This window comes from Hemiscyllium ocellatum, chromosome 49, assembly GCF_020745735.1.
Source record: "Hemiscyllium ocellatum isolate sHemOce1 chromosome 49, sHemOce1.pat.X.cur, whole genome shotgun sequence".
In the NCBI taxonomy this organism is placed as follows: Eukaryota; Metazoa; Chordata; class Chondrichthyes; order Orectolobiformes; family Hemiscylliidae; genus Hemiscyllium; species Hemiscyllium ocellatum.
The window spans coordinates 9,436,155-9,462,691 of NC_083449.1; the positions used below are offsets into that span (position 1 = coordinate 9,436,155).

The window sequence follows — 26,537 nt, forward strand, 5'->3', positions numbered from 1 at the left end:
ATGAGGGGCATGATGGGGTGAATAGCCACTGTCTTTTTCCAAAGGTGGGTGAGTGCAATAATAGAGGGCACATGTTTGAATTGTGGAAAATAGATTTTAAAAGGGCCTGTGGGGTTACTCTATCGCATAGAGGGTGGTGCTTGTATGGAATGAGCTACCAGAGGAAGTGGAGGTGGTGGGTACAATTAGAACCTTATATAGGCACCTGGATATATCCAAGAATAGGAACAGTTTGGAAGGGTATGCGCCAAATGCTGGCAAATGTGACTAGCCATGATGTGGAGGTGAGGTGTTGGACTGGGGTGGACAAAGTTAAGAATCTCACAACACCAGTTTCTTGTACAGCAGGTTTATTTGGAAGCACTAGCTTTCAGTGCACTGCTCCTTCTTCACGCTGAAAGCTGGTGCTTCCACATAAACCTATTGTACTACAACCTGGTGTTGAGATTTTTAACTTAAATGGGACAAAGTCAGATTAGGATCTCAGGTCAGCACTAACTGCTTGCACCAAAGGATTTGTTTCCATGCTGTATAACTGTATGACTCTCTGAAGCCCGGACCTTGATATCACTAGTCCCAGTTAGACACTGCACTATCAGAGTTGCAATGGTCAATTGCCTTTACCTCCTTGACTCTGAAGAACAGCACTGTTCTGAATAGATCTGTTGGGATTTCATTTGTCTGTGAATTCTACAGGTGCAAACAGTCAAAGAAAATAAAGTCTTTCCCATTCACTTTAGGAAACATGAACTGAAAACTCTCTCCTTTGCTAACTGGCTGTCCATTTAACAGCAATCATTTAAACTGCTCAGTAACACAATGCAAGAAGATTGAAGCAGGATCAATCGAGTGTGGGCATCCTTCCTGTATCATAACAACTGTTTCTTTCAAAAATCTTTTTTTATACATAAAATCAGTGCATGTACACAACAGCCCAAGTAGTCAACTTTAAATTTTAGTTTCCAAATTTTTCACGAGGCAACATGGTTCTAATCTGTTCAGTCTGTCATATCTGAGCAGAGTTTTGAAGGACAATAAAGCGTATTATCAGTCCCATTGAATAGCACAGATTGACAGGTACAAAGTACTTGGAGAAAGTGAGGACTGCAGATGCTGGAGATCAGAGCTGAAAATGTGTTGCTGGAAAAGCGCAGCAAGTCAGGCAGCATCCAAGAAGCAGGAGAATTGATGTTTCGGGCATGAGCCCTTGTTCAGGGCTCATAACAAGACCAGTGTGAGAGTTTTTTCATTGTGTCCAATAATCTCTGGATATCTGTTTAAATGTGTACCTTTTCATGTCAATGTTTGATTTCCCTTTGGACTCCTGAAAACAAAGTATTTATTCAGTCATTCGTCTGAGATGTGTTCTGTTTTCGTCTTGTGGAAACAAATTAAATTGTAATATTTGTTTCAATCTGGCACTTGGCCTGCTATTTAATTCCTCCAGTTTGGACAACAAGAATTGACACATGAATTACATACAGTCAGAGTCAGACAGCATGTTTAAGCCATGGTGAGATAACTGGATGAATAATTAGTCTGGGTTTTTATTTCCTTCTTTCCCTACTTAAGTGGAATACATTGTGAATGTGCATTAAGTTCAGTATTTTCTAATAAACAAGTAGAATTTACTTTTTGACCAAGGTGATACTATGCATTTAACATCTATAGGAAGTTCACTTGTACACAGGGGCTGACACACTCTCACACTGTTCTGGATAACTTGTTTAATGAAATGCTAGTTCTCCCAACTGCGAGATCTTTGAGGTCATGACTTTTCCATTTTTGCCAATTGTTCTACTAACTTGACAGTATTTCTGTATGTTGCAAATTATTCTTTACCCACTATGTATTGACACCATCTCATTCTTTGGTATGTCCAGAAATTATCAGTTTCCTTCAAGTCCTTCCTTACATGAATAAGGACAATAACTGGTACAGTCTGCAACTGTTTGTTCTTCCGAGTGCAGAACTCATCTCGTTTCTTCCATTCACTTACACGGTTTGTGTACTTGGGAAGTACTCTGTACCTGAATGAGGAAAGTGCGCCAAGCAAAGATAAAAAGGTAGGGAGGAGGGACTTAGGGGAGGGGCGTTGGAAATGCGATAGGTGGAAGGAGGTTAAGGTGAGGGTGATAAGGTGAGGGTGATAGGCCGGAGTGGGGATGGGGGTGGGGGTGGAGAGGTCACGAAGAAGATTGCAGGTTAGGAAGGTGGTGCTGAGTTCGAGAGTTGGGACTGAGACAAGGTGGGGGGAAGGGAAATGAGGAAACTGGAGAAATCTGAGTTCATTCCTTGTGGTTGGTGAGATGGTGCCAATACAGAGTGGGTAAAGAATAATTTGCAACATACAGAAATACTGTCAGGTTAGTAGAACAATGGGCAAAAATGGAAAAGTCATGACTTCAAAGATCTCGTAGTTGGGAGAACTAGCATTTCATTAAACAAGTTATCCAGAACAGTGTGAGTGTGTGTCAGCCCCTGTGTACAAGTGAACTTCCTATAGATTTTAAATGCGTAGTATCACCTTTGTCAAAAAGTAAATTCTACTTGTTTATTAGAAAATACTGAACCTATTACATGTTCACAATGTATTCCACCTAAGTAGGGAAAGAAGTAAATAAAAACCCAGTTCATCCAGTTATCTCACCATGGTTTAAACATGCTGTCTGACTCTCTCACTGTATGTAATTCTTGTTGTCCAAATTGGAGGAATTAAATAGCAGACCAAGTGCCAGATTGAAACAAATATTGCAATTTAATTCGTTTCCAAAAGGCAAAGCAAGAACACATCTCAGATGAAATGACTGAATAAATACTTTGTTTTCAAGTAGTCCAAAGGGAAATCAAACATTGACATGAAAAGTACACCTTTAAACAGATAGCCAGAGATAATTGGACACAATGGAAAAAACTCTCATACGGGTCTTGTTATAAACATGGGAACAATAAATTCAAAGTACACATGCCGGTAGAGACTGGCCAATCCAGAAAATACCTCACAATCATAAACTTACCATCGAATAAAAGTTGCGGAAGTTATCCAGCCCTATTCCCCGTTATTTTGCATTTATCCCTGATTGATGCACCTAACCTACACATCCCAGAACATTATGGGCAGTTAGCATGGCCAATTCACCTCCCTGCATGTCTTTGAATTGTGAGAGAAAAACTGAGCACCCGGAGGAAACCCACTCAGACAAGGAGAGAATGTGCAAAGTCCACACAGACAGTCGCCCGAAACTGGATTCGAACCAGTGTCCCTGGCTCGGTGAGGCAGCAGTGCTAACGACTGAGAAAAATAGCAAGCTCAGTGTTAATTCCAGTCCAGAGAGAGGACCAGAAACAGACATGCGGAACTAGAAACACACCCTTCCACTCCCACATCATCACAACAACGAGCAGAAGGAAACCGAGCCAATACCACAGTCACTTTCTGTGTCACAAGACAAAAAATCTCCCTCAGTCAGACTGACAGTAACAGAATCACTACCACGTCACATTTCGTTGCAGATTTTGACAGATCCACATTAGATCCCGCATAAACCAATCACAAAGACAGAGTGTTTGAGCATGATTCTGTGAAAACTACCCAATCAGAAATTGGATTTTTCCCATCCCTCATTAGCATTGATGACGTCACCAGTCTATAAAAAGCGAGCTCCGAGCCCACTTTCCCTTATTCTGTGTCTGAAAGTGAGCGGCGCTATGGCTGATGAGAAAAAAGGACAGCAAGCATCCAAGAAGGGCGCGAAGAAAATCATCAAGAAAGCGCCAGCGAAGGGCGGCAGAAAGAGGAAAAGGTCCAGGAAAGAAAGTTACTCCATCTACATCTACAAAGTGATGAAGCAGGTTCACCCCGACACCGGCATCTCCTCCAAGGCCATGAGCATCATGAACTCGTTCGTTAACGATATTTTCGAGCGCATCGCGGGGGAGGCTTCCCGCCTGGCCCATTACAACAAGCGCAGCACCATCAGCTCCCGGGAGATCCAGACCGCCGTGCGGCTGCTGCTGCCCGGGGAGCTGGCCAAGCACGCCGTGTCGGAGGGCACAAAAGCGGTGACCAAGTACACCAGCTCCAAGTGAAGGACTGCACTGCACTGAAATAACCACATCCACAACCCAAAGGCTCTTATAAGAGCCACCCACAACTTCCCAGAGCGAGCTGAATCGTTTTTCTTAGTTTGTTTTGTTTTAGTTTACATATGATTGTTCGCATTATAATTTTATTTTTATATATTTGTTTATATAAGACATTTGCAAATTAATGAGGTACGCTGCGTGGAAGATTGCATAAACAGCCTCTCCCCTGTCTGTTGGGAGTGGGCAGATAAAACGTCAGTGAGTCATCTTGTTTATTTGACGTTGGTAAAAGCCCTGGTGGAATGTTAATACTTATTTTCACACTTTGCAAACAACCACCTAATGAAGGAGCAGCGCTTCGAAAGCTAGTGCTTCCAAATCAGCTTCTTGGATTATAACCTGGTGACTGATTGTGGAGTTTGCACATTCTCCCCGTGGGTTTCGTCCGGGTTCTGTGGTTTCCTCCCACAGTCCAAAAATGCGCAGGTTAGGTGAATTGGCCATGCTAAATTGCCCGTAGTGTTAGGTGAAGGGGTAAATGTAGGGGAATGGGTCTGGGTGGGTTGCGCTTGGCGGGGCAGTGTGGACTTTTTGGGCCTAAGGGCCAGTTATCACACTAAGTAATCTAATCATACACGTCCATATCTTTCATCACATGCATTTTCATCTGATTTTTTTCAAAATTGCAATGCACGGGTATAATCCGATTTTTCAGAGTGTAAAAACCTAAGCACTTTCTGCTGTCGGTAAGAGGCTTTCAAAGGGAATCGAGAGAACGCCAAAAAAGGTGCCAGATAGAAATGTGATGATTTTGCTGAATCTGAGAGCGAGCGCAATAACGATGACAGCTTTAAAATATCGTCTAAACAACATGATTTGGAGATGCCGGTGATGGACTGGTGTGTACAAAGTTGAAAATCACAATACCAGGTTATAGTCCAACAGGTTTAATTGGAAGGTAAAAACAATGACTGCAGATGCTGGAAACCAGATTTTGGATGAGTGGTGCTGGAAGAGCACAGCAGTTAAGGCAGCATCCGAGGAGCAGCAAAATCGACGTTCCGGGCAAAAGCCCTTCATCATTAATTGGAAGCATACAAGCTTTCGGAGCCTCGCTCCTTCAGGTGGTAGTGGAGGGCTCAATCCTAACAGAATTTATAGCAAATAATCAGTGTGATGTAACTGAAATTATGCATTGAAAAATTGATTCTGTCAAACCTTTCATCTGTTAGAATACCATGATACTTTCACTTCTTTCATGTATAAATCTCAAAACCTTTTTTTTTAAAAAAGCTGCGTTCTCAGGTTAGCTTTTAACAATGGTGATAGCTGGGCAATATGTTGTCTAAACATCGTGTTCGACATCGATACTGAGCCGGAAGAATGTTGTGTGCTGCTTTATCAGGATGCCGGGGTGCTACTGAAATGTGAAGCGAGAAGTCGACTGCAGTGTTTGGCCTGGTTCGTTTCAGCTTCTTAAGACTGAGAAAATTACCCACTCGAGATCACAAATGGACGGATACAGGTCGGCAAATGAGGGAGAGACAGATCGAGTGAAGTATACATTTGTAAACTAAAATTAAATTATGATACGAGTATTTTATAAAAGTTCCTCCGTTTCTTTGTACTTCATTTGTTGAAGGGCTTATGCCCGAAACATCGAATTTCCTATTCCTTGGATGCTGCCTGACCTGCTGTGCTTTAACCAGCAACACATTTTCAACTAGAGCACACACACCTTTGTTTGTAAATTGGCGGGATTTTCAAATTTGGAAAGAAAGCGGTTGATGATTTGGCGCCGGTATTTTCCGCCCTCCTCCCTGGGCCCTCTCCGGATTGGGGAATGAGGCAGATATCTGATTGGGAATTGAAACAACATTAGGCGGGGCTGAACAATGGGACCAATCAGAAATGGCCGCCCCACCATTCCTCCCGAAGGTATAAGAGGCCGCAATGTGGGTGGGGTATAGTACTCTCTGCGAAAGTGTTGGTAAGTTTGTGGGCATGTCTGGAAGAGGAAAGAGCAGTGGGAAAGCTCGCCCCGGGCTGGCCTGCAGTTCCCGGTGGGCCGTGCTCATAGGCTCCTGAGAAAGGGTAACTATGCTGAGTGTGGGTGCCGGAGCGCCGGTCTATCTGGCTGCGGTGCTGGAGTATCTGACGGCTGAAATCCTGGAGCTAGAAGACCCGCATCATCCCCAGGCAACTGCAGCTGGCCGTGCGCAACGACGAGGAGCTCAACAAGCTGCTGGGAGGGGTGACCATCGCTCAGGGCGGGGTGATGCCTAATATCCAGGCCGTGCTGCTGCCCAAGAAAACTTCCGCTGCTGGATCTGCTAAAAAGTGAAGAGACCATTCTTGAATCCGACAATCTTAAAGGCTCTTTTAAGAGCCACTCACATCTATGAAAGAAACTTCCCTCCGTCAGATTGAATAACCTTCCTTTAATTATTTATCGGGCTCAGTCCCTTCCATGTTCGATACTGTACTATCATTGGATGTATGTGATCTACTGTAAAACCTTTCTTGATGGCTGTGAGACAAGTGTGAAATATATACCGGTATTGTAACAATGGTGAGAGTGCACCTCACCCTAGCTCCAAACGTCCAGCTCAGCACTGTCCCCATGACTTGTCCTACCTGCCTGTCTCCTTTTCCACCTATCACCTTCATCCCTTCCCCCACTCACCTATTGTACTCCATGCTACTTTCTCCCCAGCCCCCACCCTCCTCTAGCTTATCTCTCCACGCTTCAGGCTCTCTGCCTTTATTCCTAATGAAGGGCTTTTGCCCGAAACGTCGACTTTGCTGCTCCTTGGATGCTGCCTGAACTGCTGTGCTCTTCCAGCACCACTAATCCAAAATCTGGTTTCCAGCATCTGCAGTCATTGTTTTTACCTGACTGACAGAGTGAGAGGCGGGTCCGGAGAGCAAACTGAGTGAGCAGGGAAATTACTTTGTTCATCCTGCTCTCTCCAGCCCCAACTGTATCTGGGACTGAACCTTTTCTCCCCAAAGCTGATTGTTCCTGACCAGAGGAGCGCATGCGTGAGGCCCTCCCCCAGCGCTGCCATTGAGGAGCATTTACTCAGTGAGTGCAAGAGGTTTGTTTGAAACAGACCGCAATGGAGAGATCAGCGCCCAGGGAAGCGAGGGAACAGCAGGCTCCTTCCAGCAGCACATCGGGATGGGAGCCTGGGACACAGAGGGGGCTCCGAGACCGAGATTGATTCGGGGTGAGTTCAGGGAGAACCGGGGGCTGTTTGTAAGAGGCCGAGCGGAGCAGGAACTGGGGGGGTGGTGTGGAAAAGAGAGAGGCCTTTCTCGGGCTGTGTGTGGGCCTGCTGAGGGAGACAGAGCGGGAAGAAGCTACTATGGGACATTTTTGTGGTTTACAATTATCGGAACCCTGTTTTAACTTCATTCTTTTCCCTGCTGTTTGTTGAGGCTGCACAGACCAACTGTAGGAATACTCTTGTACTTTGTCCTTTGATACTCTTGTAAAAGGACATACACTGGGGTCTTGGCAAAAACGCGAGAAATAGTGCTGTTTTCCTCTTTCCATCAGATAACGTAATGGGATTTGGGTATTGAGCTGTGTAAGCATTCTGGTGGTGAGTAGTCCCATTCGTGTTGCTGGGCAGTTGTTGCTCAGTTTCTGGATCACATTCAATTTTGGTATCAAGTTCAAAAAAAATCACAGAACACCAGGTTATTGTCCAACAGGTTTATTTGGAAGCACCCGATGTGTGATTTTTAACATTGCACCAGCATCTCCAAATCAATTGGTATTAAATCACATGAAAAACAAACACAATCCACAGACAAGGAGCAGCTCAGGGAATCAGATCCATGGTTCTGTTTATGTTGTTGGCTTTAAAGAAAAAACAACACACATCCTAATGAAGATGCAATGAATGTGATGTTGATCAGTTCAATATTGCCAGACTAGCCTCGTGTTGATTTAAAGGTGGTGTCCCTGTGTCTTCCTCCAGACAAATACCTGAGGGACTAAAACACTAATATTTTTGCGGTTGAAAGCAAAGTGTGACCAGCTGCTTCTAACAAACAGCAGGTATGTAGCCTATTGACGTTTACACAACAGTTTTGAAGATAGATAAAATGAATCCTCATCCAAAATAGACATTCAGGAACAGGATTAAAATCCTTAAAATAATTAAGGATATTTTCAAAGTTACATTGTAAACAGACAAATAGACTACATTGTTACAGTGTTTTGATACCCATCTGTGAAAGAGGAGTTAAGTACACAGATGGAGGGAAACTGTCCTCACCGACAGAGCAAGAGTTACCAAAGAGTCACCGAGTCATAGAGATGTAGAGCACGGAAACGTCTTCAGTCCAACTTGTCCATGCCGACCAGATATCCTTTCCTAATCCATTTGCCAGCATGTAGCCCATCACTCTCCAAACCCTTCCTGTTCGTATTGCTAAAGTACAGATTTGAGGCAGCCCAGGGAATCCCTTGTGGACTCAGACCTGTAAGCTTCTATTGGTTAGTCCTGGAGATCTTTGGTAGTCTGGAATACTTACAAACAGTTTAGTTTAATTTTAGCCTTCCCTTTTATTTACCAATAGCATCACTGTTACAACATAACATTGACACCTATAAGCCAGACTAGCTGAGATTCTAAAAACTTATAAAACTAGGATACCAGCTCTTCTTTTAAGAGCCCTTGCAGGCTACTCCACAATTCCATTACATACAGGCTTCCTTTTTTACAAAATTTTACAATAACACTGCATGTTCTTAATGAGACAGACAACAATGGAAAGGTAATCATTTGTAAGAAAACAAAGTTAATTAACTGGTCTGTGTGCACTTAACTGATCACTCCTACAGCCCCTCAGGTGAGAAAAACAGATCCAGCCGAGTCAGGTGAATTTTGGTAAGGTAAGTCCCTACCATGAAGAGGTATCAGTCTAAAAAAGTGGGAGAGTTTATAAGGTATCCTTGCACAGCACACGTGTCAATATATACATGTATTTGGAAAGACTTGGACTAATTATGGATAGTTAACATGGCTTTGTGCATGGGAAATCATGTCTCACAAACTTGATTGAGTTTTTTGAAGTAACAAAGAAGATTGAGGGCAGAGTAGTAGATGTGACCTATATGGACTTCAGTAAGGCATTCAACAAGGTTCCCCATGGGAGACTGATGAGCAAGGTTAGATATCATGGAATACAGGGAGAGTGAGCCATTTGGATACAGATCTGGCTCAAAGGCTCTAGTTCTGGACTCCCCGACCCCAGGGAAAAGGCTTTGTTTATTTATCCTATCCATGTCCGTCATAATTTTGTAAACCTGTATAAGGTCACCCCTCATCATCTGATGCTCCATGGAAAACAGCCCCAGCCTGTTCAGTGTCTCCCTATAGCTCAAATCCTCCAACCCTGGCAACATCCTTGTAAATCTGTTCTGAACCCTTGCAAGTTTCACAACATCTTTCCGATAGGAAGGAGACCAGAACTGCACAACAGTGGCCTAACCAATGTCCTGTACAGCCGCAACATGAACTCCCAATTATTGTACTCAGTAGTCTGACCAATAAAGGAAAGCATACCAAATACAGCCTTCACTATCCTATCTATCTGCGACTCCACTTTCAAGGAGCTTTGAACCTGCACTCCAAGGTCTCTTTGTTCAGCAACACTCCCTAGGACATTACCATTAAGTGTATAAGTCCTGCTAAGATTTTCTTTCCCAAAATGTAGCACTTTATTTATTTGAATTAAACTCCATCTATCACTTCCAAGCCCATTGGTCCATCTGGTCAAGATCCTGTGGTAATCTGAAGTAACCTTCTTCGCTGTCCACTCCATCTCCAATTTTGGTGTCATCTGCAAACTTACTAACTGTAGCTCTTATGCTCACATCAAAATCATTTATATAAATGACAAAAAGTAGAGGATCCAGCACCAATACTTGTGGCACTCCACTGGTCACAGGCCTCCAGTCTGAAAAACAACCCTCCAACACCACCCTCTGTGTTCTACTTTTGAACCACTTCTCTATCCAAATGGCTAGTTCTCCCTGTATTCTGTGAAATCTAGCCTTGCTAATCAGTCTTCCATGAGGAACCACGAGAATGCCTTACTGAAGTCCATATAGATCACATCTATTGCTCTGCCCTCATCAATCCTCTTTGTTACTTCCTCAAAAAACTCAATCAAGTTTGTGAGACATGATTTCCCACGCACAAAGCCATGTTGACTATTCCTAATCAGTCCTTATCTTTCCAAATACATGTACATCCTATCCCTCAGGATTCCCTCCAACAACTTGCCTACCACTGAGGTCAGGCTCACTGGTCTATAGTTCCCTGGCTTGTCCTTAGCACCCTTCTTAAACAGTGGCACCACATTTGCCAACCTCCAGTCTTCTGGCACCTCACCTGTGACTATCGATGATACAAATATCTCAGCAAGAGGCCTAGCAATCACTTCTCTAGCTTCCCACAGAGTTCTCAGGAACACCTGATCAGGTCCTGGGGATTTATCCACTTTTACCTGTTTCAAGACATCAGCACTTCCTCCTCCATTTTGCAAGATGTCATCATCTATTTCCCTACAGTCTATATCTTCCATATCCTTTTCCACAGTAAATACTGGCCCAAAATACTAATTTAGTATCCCCCATTTTCTGCGGCTCCACACAAAAGCTTCTTTGCTGATCTTTGAAGGGTCCATATTCTCTCCCTAGTTACTCTTTTGTCCTCAATGTACTTGTAAAACCCTTTGGATTTTCCTTAATTCTATTTGCCAAAGCTATCTATGTTCCCTTTTTACCCTCCTGATTTCCCTCTTAAGTATACTTCGACTTCCTTTATACTCTAAGGATTCAGAGCTGAAAATGTGTTGCTGGAAAGGTGCAGCAGTTCAGGCAGCATCCAAGGAACAGGAGAATCGACGTTTCGGGCATAAGCCCTTCTTCAGGAATTCACTCAATCTATCCTGTCTATACCTTACATATGCTTCCTTCTTTTACTTAACCAAACCCTCAATTTATTTAGTCATCCAGCATTTCCCATACCTACCAGCCTTTCCTTTCACCCAAGTAGGAATACTCTTCCTCTAGATTCTAGTTATCTCATTTCTGAAGGCTTCCCATTTTCCAGCCGTCCCTTTACCTGTGAACATCTTCCCTCAATCAGCTTTTGAAAGTTCTTGCCTAATACTGTCAAAATTGGCCTTTCTCCAATTTAGAACTTCAACTTTTAGATCTGATCTATCCTTTTCGATCATTATTTTAAATCCAACAGAATTATGGTCACTGGCCCCAAAGTGTTCCTCCACTGACACCTCAGTCACCTGTGCTGCTTTATTTCCCAAGAGTAGGTCAAGAGTAAGATACCTTCTCTCATAGGTACATCCACATACTGAATCAGAAAATTGTCTTGTACACGCTTAATAAATTTCTCCAACTAAATCCTGAACACTATGGCAGTCCCTATCTATATTTGGAAAGTTAAAATCCATACAGATATCTGAGATCTGCTCACAAAATTTGTTTCTCAATTTCTCTCTGACTATTAAGGGGCCTATAATACAATCCCAATAAGGTGATCAGCCCTTTCTTATTTCTCAGTTCCACCCAAATAAGTTTCCTGGGTGTATTTCTGGGAATATCCTCACTCAGCACAGCTGTAATGCTATCCCTTATCAAAAATGCAACCCCCCTCCTCTCTTGCCTCCCTTTCTGTCCTTCCTGTAGCATTTGTATCCTGGAACATTAACCTGCTAGTCCTGCCTATCCCTGAGCCATGTTTCTGTAATTGCTATGATATCCTAGTCCATGTTCCTAACCATGCCCTGAGTTCATCTGCCTTCTCTATTAGGCTCCTTGTTTTGAAATAAATGCAGTTTAATTTATTAGTCCTATCTTATCCCTACCTGCCCTGACTGTTTGACGAACTTCTGTTCTCAACTGTACCCCAGTCTCAGACTGATCTCTTCCCTCACTATCTCCCTGGGTCCCAACCTTCCCCATCCCCCACTCTCCCCCAACCTGAGTAAGTCCTCCCGAGCAGCTCTAGCAAATATCCTTGCCAGTATATTAGTCCCTTTCAATTTTGGTGCAATCCATCCTTCTGGTACAGATCACTTCTACCCCAAAAGAGATACCAACGATCCAAAAATGTGATTCCTTCTCCCATACACCAGCTCCTCAGCCATGCATTTATCTGCTCTATCTTCCTATTCCTGCCCTCACTAGCTCATAGCACTTACTCGTACGTTTTCTGGCAATACTCCTTCAGAGGTACATATATCCTCATCTTTTAGCATCGCAGATTGAGAGAATCCTTGTATTTCTTAATATTGGAACCTCTTAACATGCTGCTCCTGGTCTATGTGAGTAAACTTTACCTTCATGGTGTATGGTTTAAGGAGATCTGGCACTTCCTCTCTAAACAACATCCGGCCAGCTTGTACATTCTGGTACAGCTTTCTAGTCTCCACAGTACTTTCTGTTACCATTCCAACAAAATTCCCTGGCTTATCCTGTTTTCCTACATTCGGCTCTTCAGCGCTTTTCCTAACCCATCAACACCGATTTCATGTGGCCGACCTTATTTTTTCACTTTTTCACTTCTCTTTCCCCTTCAAGGATTTCCTTTTTACCCTGTAGTAAATCACCCTTATGATCTTCACCGAGATCTACTTTTCCTTTTCCATGTGAGAATTTCTCTTACCCACAATTATTGTCCCTCATGAATTGAAATTGATTTTGGCAGCCCAATTTTGATTTATTGATCAACTCAATCCTCAGCCATTTCTGATGCCAGTCTTGCTGTTTTTACTCTCTGCTCTTCCACATGAGTTCTCATTACTTCGGGAAGTGAATCTTTGAACGCCTATCTCAGTGCCAACTTCCAAAGTTCAAACTCCCTCTTTTTTTCCTTTTCTCTCTGTTTTCCTTCTTTTTCTGCTTTTAATTGTACTTCAAACTGTTTACGTTTCTATTGTCCTTTCCTTGACTTTTGCCTCTAACTTGAGTTGCTTCATTTTCAATTGAATGTTAGCCATCTCTAAAGATTCTGATGGCGTTTCCAGCAAATTTAAATGTTGAGCTATTGCTGTAATTATCACCCTTTTCCTCGTGGAAGGAGGTAGTTGAGCTCCAGCTTGTCTGCTAATTCCAGCAGCATGGCATTAATCACTTTTTGCAAAAATTTGAAGTCACTTCTTCAACCCCCAGAAAACTCTTGATCACTCAAAGAGCCATTGCTATCCCAAACACTGTTTCCTGATGAAGGGCTGATGCCCAAAACATTGATTCTCCTACTCCTCAGATGCTGTCTGACCTGCTGTGCTATTTCGGCACCACACTCTTGTCACCAATCTCCAGCATCTGCAGTCCTCCCTTTTTCCAAGCACTGTTAAAACCAATTAAATTTAGCACCCAGAACAAAAGACGCTAAGACTTACCACTCACTATCTTAGAGTCCAACAACCTGAATCCCAAATCAGAACTACAGAATAAAACTCTGCAAACAGACCCCCTTCAAACATTGAGAAAGTAACCCAGACCCTAAATTTGCTAGTTGTTTTAAGCAGGTGTAACAAAGATGTTCCAGGAGGGATGCAGCTGGTCAAACGACATAGTTTTAAACAAAACAGTATTGGTTTCCAAAATTACCAAATGATACACAAAAGAGAACAGAATATTGAATAACTTAACAAATCCAAAAACCCAACAGATTATAACAACTTAATGATGGTGTTTCCAAAATTTAAAACAATCCCCATAAACACCCCTTGGCACAAAAGGTAAAATCAAACACACGGTCTTACAAGAGAGATGTCAGGGAGAGAGTATCATCATGGACCTGCTTCTTTGGGTTCAGCAGCTTTTCAACTGCCTGACTGCTTTCAGTCAATAGCCAGACAGCCAAAAACCAAATCAAACCAGAGAAAAGCTGAGCCGGGAAAACTGAGCCACTTTTTAAAAATGTGGAAACTTTTTGTATGAGGCTTTACCTGTCAGCTATAATCAAAATAGCCCTAAAACCCATCGACTCAGACCTTTTGGAGCCTGTGTCTTTTACAAGCTTGTTAAAGGAGCAGCATCACAGCAGACTGGTCCAAGAAGTAAAAGACCATGGGATACAGGGGAACATGTTGAATTGGATCGAGTTGGGTCAGTCACAGGAAAGAAAGGATAATGGACAATGATGGCCATTGTGAATGGAAAGCTGTTACAAGCAGTAGTCTGCATGGCTCAGTGTTGGAACAGCTGCCATTTGTTTTAGACATTAATGATTTAGAGTTGTATATATGGTGGGCAGATTTGTGAAATTTGTAGATGACACAAAAATTGGCCATATAGAGGATAACTGTAAGCTCCAAAACTCTATAGATGGTTTGGTGGAGTGGGCAGGAAAGTGGCAGATGGAGTTGTGTCTGATAAGTGTCAGGGAATGCATTTTTGGAAGTCAGACAATAAATGGGAATAGACTGAGGGGACAGGTTAAGTGAGAGATCTTGGTGTGCAAGTGCACAGGTTCCTAAAGTGGATAGGGTTGTATGGAAGGCACATGGAATGCTCTCCTTGATTGGCAAGGAGAATGCTCTCCTTGATTGGAACAGAAATGTAGGGAAATAACAATGAAAGTGTATAAGGCACTGGTGGCTACAACAGGAGTACTGTGTGCAGTTGGGTCACCACATCACAGGAAGGACGTCATTGCTCTGGAGAGAGTGCAGAGGAGATTTACTAGAATGTTGCCAGGGCTGATGAATTCTGGCTATCAGGAGACATTGGAGAGGTTGGGGTTGTGTTCCTTGGAACAGTGGTGCCATGATTAAGGAATACAGGGTGGTCCCCGTATCCCCAGGTCCGGTTATCCCAGTTTCACTGACCTGTGGTTTACTGTTGTCCGAGCATATAAAAGGGAATGTTCCAGAACCAGGGACCAGGTGCCTGCCGGGAAGGTATATTTCCATTTAAATTAATGGGTTCACACCTATCTACAGTTTTGGGCTTCCTCCATAGGTCCTGGAACGTATCCCCCATGGGTACCGGGGATCTACAATACTAAATAGTGAGCTAGCTGATGAAGGAGCAGCACTCTGAAAGCGTGCACTTCCAAATAAACCTGTTGAACTATAACCTGGTATTGAGTGATTTTTAACTAACTAGTGAGAGGGAGACATTAGAATAGTCAGGAGGAACCTATTTCCTTTGGCAGAGAGTTCAGAAACCAGGGATCACAGATTCAAGCTAAGTGGCTGTAGGACTAGATGATATGAGGAAAAATGTTGTTCATGCAGACAGTGGTGGGTATCTGGAATTTGCTGCCTAATTTGGTGTTGCGATAGAGACCCTTTTTTTTTAAACAAACATTCCCTGGAATTGCAAAAAATCATAATGATCATTAACTGAATGTTACATTAATGTTGTCAATCACAACTGATGCTGCTTTACTAGGAGGTATCGCCTCTGTCTTCCTCCAGGCAAGTACTCAAAGGACCAAGACAAAGTAATATTCCCTCGGTACAGAGCCAAGTGTGACCAGCTGCTTCGAACAAACAACAGATATGTTACTGCTGTCAGAGCGAAGAACATCCTTTCCACAGTCACAGAGTGGACTGAGTCAGACTTACATTGAGCTCCATTTCCAGGGATATGTTCAAACCAAGAGTCAAACACCACCAAGGAAATAGAAGTTTATATATTTTTAATCTATATTCTCAATAAATGCTACTCAGTTCCAATCAATTTGAAAAGAATCCTCAGCCGAAATATACACGTCCTTCCTGTAATGTGGCGACCATAATTGAAAAATCACGCAACACCAGATTATAATCCAACAAGTTCATTTGGAAGTACTAGCTTTCAGAGTGCTGCTCCTTCATCAGGTAACTGTGAAACCAGATCATGAGACACAGAATTTATAGCTAAAGGTTACAATGTTATGCGTCTGAAATTATATATTGAATAAGTTGTTTCATCTTTTAGAATGGGTTGCAGGTTTCAGTTAATTAATATATACATCCCATAACTTTTATGTCTCATTCTCAAGATGACTTCAGGTTTTATTTAAAAAGGGTGACATCTCAGTTCAGATAATGTATTAAAGGTATGAGGTAAGAGTCTGTCTGTATCCCAATCTTGAGTCAGACTGGTTCTATCATCAAAGTAGGAATTTATAAAGTACTACATTGATTGGCTGCCTGCAGGTTATGCTCTTTTTGAGCAAAATAGAATGTATCTGCAAATGCAAATTTACCCCTTAGACGTGTGTGTGTGAGTGTGTGCGTGCGCGCATGACTACATCTACGTTTGTGTGTGTGCACACTTGATAAAGTGTGTGTATGCGTGTGGTGGTGTCACCCGTGAGTGGGTATGTGCATTGGTCTGAGTGTGGGAGTTGTATGCATGTGTGTATGTGGGGAAGTGTGTGGATGAGGGAGGGTCTGCATGAGTGTGTGCGTGTGAGTGAGTGAGTGTGTAGTGTGACAGGAACCAAAAGGTCTCGATTCGAGGCTGTACTCATGGGTTCTGAACTTTAGTAAGGATACTTTTCACGTTATAATAGAGGTGAACAAATAGACAATGCTGTTAGTTTGAACAACCATACACGAATTAGATCGTGAGTACAGATATTGAAGGAAACATTTCAGCTATCAATAACTGAGAAGGACAGAATTAAGGGCGGCACGGTGGCACAGTGGTTAGCACTGCTGCCTCACAGCACCAGAGACCTGGGTTCAATTCCCGACTCAGGCGACTGACTGTGTGGAGTTTGCACGTTCTCCCCGTGTCTGCGTGGGTTTCCTCTGGGTGCTCCGGTTTCCTCCCACAGTCACAAAGATGTGCGGGTCAGGTGAATTGGCCATGCTAAATTGCCCGTAGTGTTAGGTAAGGGGTAAATGTAAGGGTATGGGTGGGTTGCGCTTCGGCGGGTCGGTGTGGACTTGTTGGGCCGAAGGGCCTGTTTCCACACTGTAAGTCTAAGTCTAATCTTTTGTCACAATACTCTTAAGTATGACCTAACCAAAGTCTTATAAAGCTGCAATGTGACATCCTGACTCTTGTACTCAATTCCCCAACAAATAAGGCAAGCATGCCACACACCTTCCTTCAGATACCACCATATCTACTTGCATGGCAACTTTCAGGGAGCTATAGACTGGATCCCCAAGATCCTTCTGTACATTAACTACTTTCAGAGTCCAGCCATTTACTGTATACCTTTCCTTAATATTTGATCTCCCAAAGTCCAGCATCTTACACTTTACCAGATTAAACTCATCGGCCATTAGTGAGTTTTGAGAAGATTTGTAGCTCAGGTTGAAGTTTTGGTTGTAGGTTTGCTCACTGAGCTGCAAGGTTCATTTCCAGACATTTCATTACCCTACTAGGTACTTCTTCAGTGGGCCTCAGGTGAAGCAATGCTGAAAATTCCTGCTTTCGATTTATATGTTTGGGAGTCTTTGGGTTGGTGATGTCATTTCCTGTTCCTTTTATCAGGGGATGGTAGATAGGGTTCAACTCTGTGTGTTTGTTGATTTCCAGTTGGAATGCCATGCTTCTAGGAATTCTTGTGCGTGTCTTTGTTTGGCTTGTCCAATGGTTGTGTTGTCCCAGCTGAAGTGGTGCCCTTCCTCCTCTGTATGTGAGGATACTAATGAGAGAGGGTCATGTCTTTTTGTGGCTAGTTGTGTTCATGTATCCCGGTGGCTAGTTTTCTGCCTGCTTGTCCAATGTAGTGATTGTTAGTCCTTGCATGGTATTTTGTAACTGACATTATGGAGTCATAGAGATGTAAAGCATGGAAACAGACCCTTCGGTTCAACCCATCCATGCTGACCAGATATCCCAACCCAATGTAGTCCCATCTGCCAGAACCCAGCTCATATCACTCCAAACTCTACCTATTCATACACCCATCCAAATAACTCTTAAATGTTGCAATTGTACCAGCCTTCACCACTTTCTCTGCCAGCTCATTCCCCTTAGGTCTCTTTGCTGAAAATGTGTTGCTGGTTAAAGCACAGCAGGTTAGAGTTGCCCCTTAGGTCTCTTTGCTGAAAATGTGTTGCTGGTTAAAGCACAGCAGGTTAGGCAGCATCTCAGGAATAGGGAATTCGATGTTTCGAGCATAAGCCCTTCATCAGGAATCCTGATGAAGGGCTTATGCTCGAAACGTCGAATTCCCTATTCCTGAGATGCTGCCTAACCTGCTGTGCTTTAACCAGCAACACATTTTCAGCTGTGATCTCCAGCATCTGCAGACCTCATTTTTTACCCTTAGGTCTCTTTTATGTCTTTCCCCTCTCACCCTAAACCTATGCCCTCTAGTTCTGGACTCCTTGACCCCAGGAAAAAGACTTTGCCTATTTACCATATCCATGTCCCTCATAATTTTGTAAACCTCTATACGGTCACCCCTCAGCCTCTGACGCTCCAGGGAAAACAGCCCCGGCCTGTTAACCCTCTCCCCATAGCTCAAATCCTCCAACCCTGGCAACATCTTTGTAAATTGTTTCTGAACCCTTTTAAGTTTCAAGTTTCACAACATTTTTCTGATAGGAAGGAGACCAGAATTGCAGCGATATTCCAACAGTATTAGTTTTGCTTGTTGTCTGTATAAAGTCTTTCAAGTTCATTAGCTGCTGTTTTAGTGTGTTGTATTTGTGGGCTACCATGATGCCAAGGAGTCTACATAGTCTGGCAGTAATTTCTGAGATATCTTTGATGTAGGAGACAGTGGGTAGGGTTTCTGGACGTGTTTTGTCTGCTTGTTTGGGTTAGTTGCTGAGAAATTGGCGGACTGTGTTCATTGGGTACCCATTCTTTTTGAACGATATCGGTGATTTTCCTCTACTCTGCGTAGTTCCTCTGTGCTGCAGTGTGTTTTGGCTCATTGTTCTGATGCAGCTTCGTTTGTGGGTGTTGGGATGATTGCTTCTGTAGTTCAATATTTGGTCTGCACATGTTTTCCTGCAGACGCTGGTTTGAAGTTCCCCATTGGCTGTTCGCTCTACTGTGACATCTAGGAATGGCAGATTGTTGTTATTTTCTTCCTCTTTAGTGAATTTTATGCCAGTAGAGGTATTATTGATGGTCTTGAAGGTTTCCTCTAACTTGTTTCATTTATTGATGACAAAGGTGTCATCCACGTAGCGGACTCAAAGTTTGGGTTGGATGATTGGCAGAGCTGTTTGCTCAAGTCACTGCAATTCTGCCTCTGATAGGAACCCTGATATTGGAGATCCCATGGGTGTTCCATTGGTTTGTCTGTAGGGTTGTTGTTGTTGTTGAAGGTGAAGTGGGTGGTTTGGCATAGGTCCACTAGCTTGATGATATTCTCCTTGTTGATGAAGTTAGTGGTGTTTGGTGTATGTGTTTTTGTGTCTTCTAATAGTGTAGTCAGTGTTTCCCTGTCCAGGTTAATGTTGATTGAAGTAAACAGGGCTGTTACATCAAAGGAGGCCATTATTTCATCCACTTCTTTAATGCTCTTCAGGAGTTCTTGAGTGGAGTGGTGAGAGTCTTCTACTAAGTGTTTTAGACTTTGGTGTAGCTCTTTGGCCAGTCTGTAAGTTGGCGTTCCAGGTAGTGAGACTATGGGTCTGAGGGGGGGCTCCTGGTTTGTCAATTTTGGGTAATCCGTAGAATCGTGGTGTGTGGAATTTGTCTGGTTCCATTTTTTTTTGGAAGTCTGTCTTATTTATTTCTCCAGATTTCTGGAGTTTTTTTGAGTAGGGCTGTGATTCAGTTCTCCAGTTGTGGAGTCGGGTCTATCGCCATTTTTTAGTAAGTGTTGGTATCTGTAAGTAGTGCGTTTGCTTTTTCAATGTAGTCTCTTTGGTTTAGAATGATTGTCAAGTGCTCTTTGTCTGCAGGTAGGATAACAATGTTTTTATCTTTTTTTAGTCTTTCCAATCCTTTCCTTTCTTGTGTATTGAGTGCGTTTTCTTCCTTTTTCCTACCACTCCCTGAGAAAAGGAACAGGAAGTGACTTCACCAGAGGAAATGGCATCACCAACTTAAAGAAACCCAAACATATAAATAGAAAGCAGGAACTTTCAGCATTGCTTTGCCTGAGGCCCAATGAAGATGTTACCTATTAGGATAATGAAATCTTGCAGCTCAGTGAGCAAAGCTCCATCAATCTGCTGTTTTTCCGGCCATATCCTCCTGCATCCTTTGACAAGCTTCTACACTACCCACAAGTCCATCAATCTTTATGTCGTCTGCATTTAGTAACGATAATTTTAATGTTTCAATTGAGGCAAACAAATAGCTGATGTAATTACTTTGAGCAACCATATGTAAAATAAATATTAAGTACAACTTTATATTGAAGGAAACATTTCAGCTTTCAGGAATTGACAGCGACGGAATTAATCTTTTGTCATGTACAGAGACACAGCAATCAAATAATATGAATTCTAAGTGCACATTCTCTGCAAAGCCTGACATAGAATGATTACTGTGTAGGTATGTAACCAATTGTCGCCCCCCACCCCACCACACACACACACACACACACACACACACACACACACAGTCTCTATCTCTCTGACTTACTTTCCAATGTCTAACTGCCTTGCAGTTCCAATGATATTGCAAGTAACAGAAAATGATTGACATTCAAAATGATTTCTACCTACAGATCCTTTGTCAGAGAGAGAGAGAGGCTGACAGCACAGAATCAGGCCCTTCAAAACTTTTGAGTCTGCACTGATCAGAAACAACCAGCTAACAATTTTCATCCTGATCAGCCAGCATCAATTTGCATAAATGTATCATGGTAGCAGAGGAGCTGCCATCCCCATCTTTATCACAACATCATTCTCCATTTCTTCATATTGCAGTAGAAGACTTTGTTTTGTCTGTTTCAGTCCAACCAAAAACTTTTTTAAAGATAATTATGAACTACATTTAAAATTAGTTGCAATTATCTACAAAGATTTCTGCATTTGCTCTATCCCTCCCGAGGATGTATCACAAAAAAGCATGAAATCTGGTTGCAATTTCACAATTCATCAATGGAATCTAATAACCACCCTTCAAAGCAGTGGAGAAAGGGGGAAAAAAGTGCCAAAATTGGTAGGTTTGTAAAACTGCTCATTTTATTTTCAAGCAGAGTTGAACAGTGTTGATTATTCCATAAGTTGAATTTGATAATTTACATATTCTGCACTGCATGACAAAAAATAAAAATCCTTTTCCTTTCCTCCTTCCTACGATAGAGTAACACAAGAGTACTGTTAATGGTACATCATCACACTACAGAGCAGGGTAATGTTCTGTCTACATCAGAAAAACAGTTAATTAGCCAATTGTTTTTTTCTGTACCAGGAACATTATGGTCAGTCAGCTCCAATACAATTGAAAGGTTTGTCACCCTTTCACTTAGTTGCAAATGGATTCAGTTTACATTGATTGTTAGTTCAGCAATGTTCAGAAAAGTAAATCAATATGCACTGACACAAAAACTAATGGCATTCTGAAGACAAACATTTTATACCAATACTGCTGTTAGATTCTGCATTATACAAGTTACGAACGGTTCATTGTGTATCCTACCTTGACTCTGAAGAACAGCACAGAATAGTTTCTGTTGCAGTGTGTTACGTTTTCACTTACACATGATTCCTACCGACACTAACAATTAAAGAACTTTGGCTGTTTTCCATCCACTACAGGAGACATGAACGGAGTTACAGAGTGGCAGCATAAGAGCAAACTCACTCTCACTCAGCCACTGGATGCTGAAAGGAAAAGAATAAAATTAGGCCTGAATTATTTCCAGATATGAATTGACTCTCAACATCACTTATCACAGCTGAGGATATGCAGCGCCTCATAAAATCTATTATACAGACATGCACACGCAATGTAACAATAATCTGAGACTGAAATGCAATACAATTAAGCATCATTGAAAAGAGTTTATTTGCAGAGTTTATGCTACACTCAGACACAAACCCATAACTGAACATAAATGAACGAGATCAAGTAAATCTCCAATGAACCCTCTCCAGAGCTTGAGAATCCTCCCTTAAAAAAAGTGCCAAGAACTGAACACAAATGTTGTCTGACCAATGATCTGTCATTGAGATTGTGGGATATATATCTAAACTAGCACTATAGTTATTAAAAGTCAGATGACAGCAGAACTGATGCTGAATTGTCCTTTCCATACAGATGCTGACAATGAGTGGATGAAGTTCACATTCCCAACAATTGCTGCAGAACTGATGCATAACAAGATGTCCCCATACAGACACAATAGGCTGAATGGTCTGCTTCTGAGCTGTACCATATCAGTAACTCTGATTTTGATGAGAAAGGAGATGACATGCTGTTGTGTTGCATATTGGTATGAAAATGATCAGACAGAAATGGACCGACATGTCGAATAACACTCTTTCACAAAATAAACACCAACAATGTCTAGGTACAAATGAAACCTAAATGTCTCAGTGATACCACTGATCCCAGACACTCTACCCAAACAGGAAATGCGTACCACAGAACCCTTCAGAATGGTTCTCAGAATAAAGCAGTTTCCCTTCTGCCATCACCCTTTCTCCTCTCTCTTCCACCCACCCCGACAGACTGACAGTCAACTAAAAAAAATCAGAAAATGCGGAAAAGATTAAGATCCAGTCTCAACACCCTCATAACAAATATCACAGAATATATCACATAGACACAGAGAATATTACAAGCTTCCACTTTGATACACAAGAGTGGAACCTGACAAGTGCAGGCTGATAACTGCACACTCACTATTCATGTTGCAGAAATAGACAAACAAATGATGATGATACAGTTACTGTGATGCAAATCTGTGACTAATAGTCTCCATTGGTCAGTTTCTCTCAACTTAAGTCTCACACTCCCATTGCAGTAACTGTCAGGGACAGATTAATAACTACACTCTCATTCTCGAAGCTAAAACTGACAGAAACAGAATGATAACTACACGTCCAGTTTCACAGAGCATAAACTGACAAGTAAACTCTGACAACGACACTCCTATTCATAGAGCAGTCTCACAGGTACATATTAGTATCTGCACTGTTCACATTCATCAAACAGGATGTGACAGGTAGAAATCTATATTTAAGTTCACATATTGATAAGGCAGAGATTGAGGGGCATAGACTGGTAACTGCATTCACATATTGATAGGAGAAATTGACAAGTACAGGTTAATATTGACAGTCTCAATTCACAGAGCAGGAACAGACTGGTAAATACACTCACATTGACATCAGGGAAACGGATAGGAAGAGATTGATAGTTATATGCATATAGAAGTAACTGACATTGATAACTACATCGAGCTTTTTGACGTACTGTTTGTATCAGGACCTGGAGATCTGCTTCGGATAATCTGATATACAGAGGAACCTCGAGTATTCGAATACCAATTGTCTGAAAAATCAGATTGTCCGAAGGAGATCTCGAGGTCCAGAAAGAAACATTACACCAAAGGCGTGTTTCCAACAGTGATCATGTATTTTGTTTACAGTTAATAAACAGGCACCGTCTCCAAATGACTGACCTCCCGCCCTCTCTCTCTCCCTCTCCACATTTTCCCTGGAGTTCTGCAGAAGGGTGCACCCTAGACCCCTCCCCCCTTTTCCAGATAATGTCTGCAACATTGTCCTATACAAGGCAAACATAGAACCTGTCAAAACGGTGCAGTAAAAAGGTTTGTGTGTGTGTGCGCGCTATTTGGAGGTTTACCCGACAAAGGCAGCTGCAGCAGCAGTTCTTATTGTTGGTATCCAGTTCAGATGGCCCGGGGGTGGGGGGGGGGGGGGGGGGGGGGGGGGAAGGGGGTAAACTGGAACTGCACAGTAGTCCTGGATGGGGGGGGGGCAGCGTTGGAGAGGGTTGGGGGCAGACGGGAATGTACGGGGCCATCAGGGGGCGGTGTTGGATGAGGTTGGGGGTGGATTGGGATGGAAAGGGCAATGGGCGGGGCGGCAGTGTTGGATGGGGTTAGGTGTGGGCAGGGGAGATGTTAGTGGTTTTGGATGGAGGCTGGTGGGGGTGGACGGGGGCGCGGGTAGGAGGCAGTGTTGGATAGGGGAAGGGGGTGGTGTTGGATGGGGGCAGGGGTGGGAAGGGGGTGGTGTTGGATGGGGGCAGGGTGCGGGCAGTGTTGGACGGGGGAGGAGGCGGTTTGGGGGCGGGCAGGGTCAGTGTTGGACGAGGTTGTGGGCGGGATGGGGTCCAGTGTTGGGGGCGGGGCTCGTGCGTGGTATGCTGCTGCAGTCTCCTGAACGGGGAGCAGAGGAAAGACATTTAGTCAACTAACCGAATAATCAATTATCTGAACAAAATAGTGCCCGCCCAGCTTGTTCGGATAATTGAAGCTCGAGTGTGTATAACGATATACATGGTTAGGGTATACAGGAGGAAATGTTTCCCTCTTGACAGAGGGATTAATGACCGGGGTTGGGGAACAAAGATTGATGATTAGATTAGATTAGATTACTTAGTGTGGAAACAGGCCCTTCGGCCCAATAAATCCACACCGACCCGCCGAAGCGCAACCCACCCATACCCCTATATTTACCCCTTACCTAACACTACGGGCAATTTAGCATAGCCAATTCACCTGACCCGCACATCTTTGGACTGTGGGAGGAAACCCACGCAGACATGGGGAGAACGTGCAAACTCCACACAGTCAGTCGCCTGAGGCGGGAATTGAACCCGGGTCTCATGTGGCAGCAAGTTAAGAGGGTGGTGGAAGGAAAACACTGAAGAAAAATTCAGATGACAACCTGTGATTTCAAATCTGTGGACCAAATGCTGGGAAAGAAATGGGTTTAGAGAATAGTGAGGAGGCTGTTTTTGATGAGCGCAGACTTGAATGGTCAATAGGCCTTTTTCAGAAATGTGCCCTTCTTCGGTTCTGACTTTAGATTGAAGAAAGTCCTAGTTCCCTTGTGAAGTGACTTAACATGTAGCAGAAGTTGCGCAAACATATGGAAACGTTTCAAATATGTTCCAAGGGGAGCCCTGCTGAAACACAGCCTCTTGTCTCTGAATTAGAAGCTTCAGTGTGAAGGTCATTGGTAAGTCTTGGCTGACTTTGGGGATTTCTAAGAATCTCGCTGAGGCAAAAAACACAAAGCCATAGAAACTTGATTCCTTTTGCAATAATCTTCCCAAACGTGTTTTTTAAAAGAAAAATCTTCTTAACTAATAAGAATGGCACAGGAAATGGCAAACTAAGCGAAGGGAAACAGGAGGGGCAAATAAAGGGATAAATGGTAGGTAGAAATTTACAAAGCAAAATCTGCAGTTGGAATGATACATGAATGAGAAACCAATAGGGTCATCATGCACTTCATATCAACTTATATTCTGCCTTTACTTCGATAGGATGGAACAGTCAACAGTTCCCATTGAGTTACAGACAGGACACGTGCTGCTTCTCTGCTGTTTTTCCTCTTACATTGCTTTGACGTCGTATTTACTTCGCAACTTCTAGGACACTGGCAAAAATAATTACATTTATTTCCATTCCCTTTTTGTTTTCCAGTGAATCTTGCTCTCTTTGGGATCACCCAAGGTAAGAGGGAACTGTAATTTTTGGATAAACATTTATAACAAGTCTTGTTATGCACGTTCTTTGTGAACTTTTCCAAACATGCATCAAATTCGAATTGATCCCAGTCTTCCTGATCAGGAATTAGGGATATCCTTTGAACTGGAATCATTTTCAATCCTTCTCCCATATGGGTGCCCCACTAGTTATGATGAAAACTAATGACCATTTTTTTTGACTTAATCACATCCGACAGAATCCATTCAGTAAATCTGTACCAGAGTTTAACTTCATCACAATACTTCAAATGAGCATGAGATTTCAAACAGGATGTTTGTGAAGTACAAAGTTAAGATGACTTTGGAGGAGAGAACAGACTATTATTTGAATGGAGAGAAACTACAGAGAGCTGCACCAGAAATTGACTTGGTGGGGGCTAGCATTTGTGTATTAAAACCAGAATGCGAACACACATCAGGTAATCAGGAAGTGCAAAGGGAATCTTGGCCCTTATTTCAAAGGGATTGAAGGAGAATAGGGAACTCTTTCTGCAAATGTACAAGGTGCTTGTGAGACCATTTTTTTTGAGTACTGGGAGCTGTTTTGTTTCTCTTAGAAAATGAAATATATCACTTCATCGGAGGCAATTCAGCAAAGATTCACTATAATGATTCCCTGTATGCAGGGTTTGTTTCACGCATAAAGGCTAAAGAGGTTGGTACTCTACTCATTCGAATTTAGAAGAATGAGTGGCGATCTCATTGAAACTTATCAGGACTTGACAGGGTCAATACTGAGAGGATGTTTCTTCATCATAGGCGAGTCTAGGACCAGAGGGTGCAGTCTCAGAATAACGGGGCACCAATTAAAAAGTGATATCTTTTAGACAAT

General features: G+C 42.7%; 2 protein-coding genes across 2 annotated transcripts in view; one reads left to right on the plus strand and one right to left on the minus strand.

Annotated features, from left to right (window-relative positions):
* The window catches only part of LOC132837099 (uncharacterized), a 489,878-nt gene that overhangs the window by 341,060 nt on the left and 122,281 nt on the right, over positions 1-26,537 (minus strand). The window lies entirely within an intron of this gene.
* On the plus strand, positions 3,709-4,576 carry LOC132837170 (histone H2B type 1-O-like). The gene has a single exon (XM_060856880.1). It carries the CDS (start codon positions 3,709-3,711, stop codon positions 4,087-4,089), a length of 381 nt encoding a protein of 126 aa, XP_060712863.1. The 3' UTR covers positions 4,090-4,576.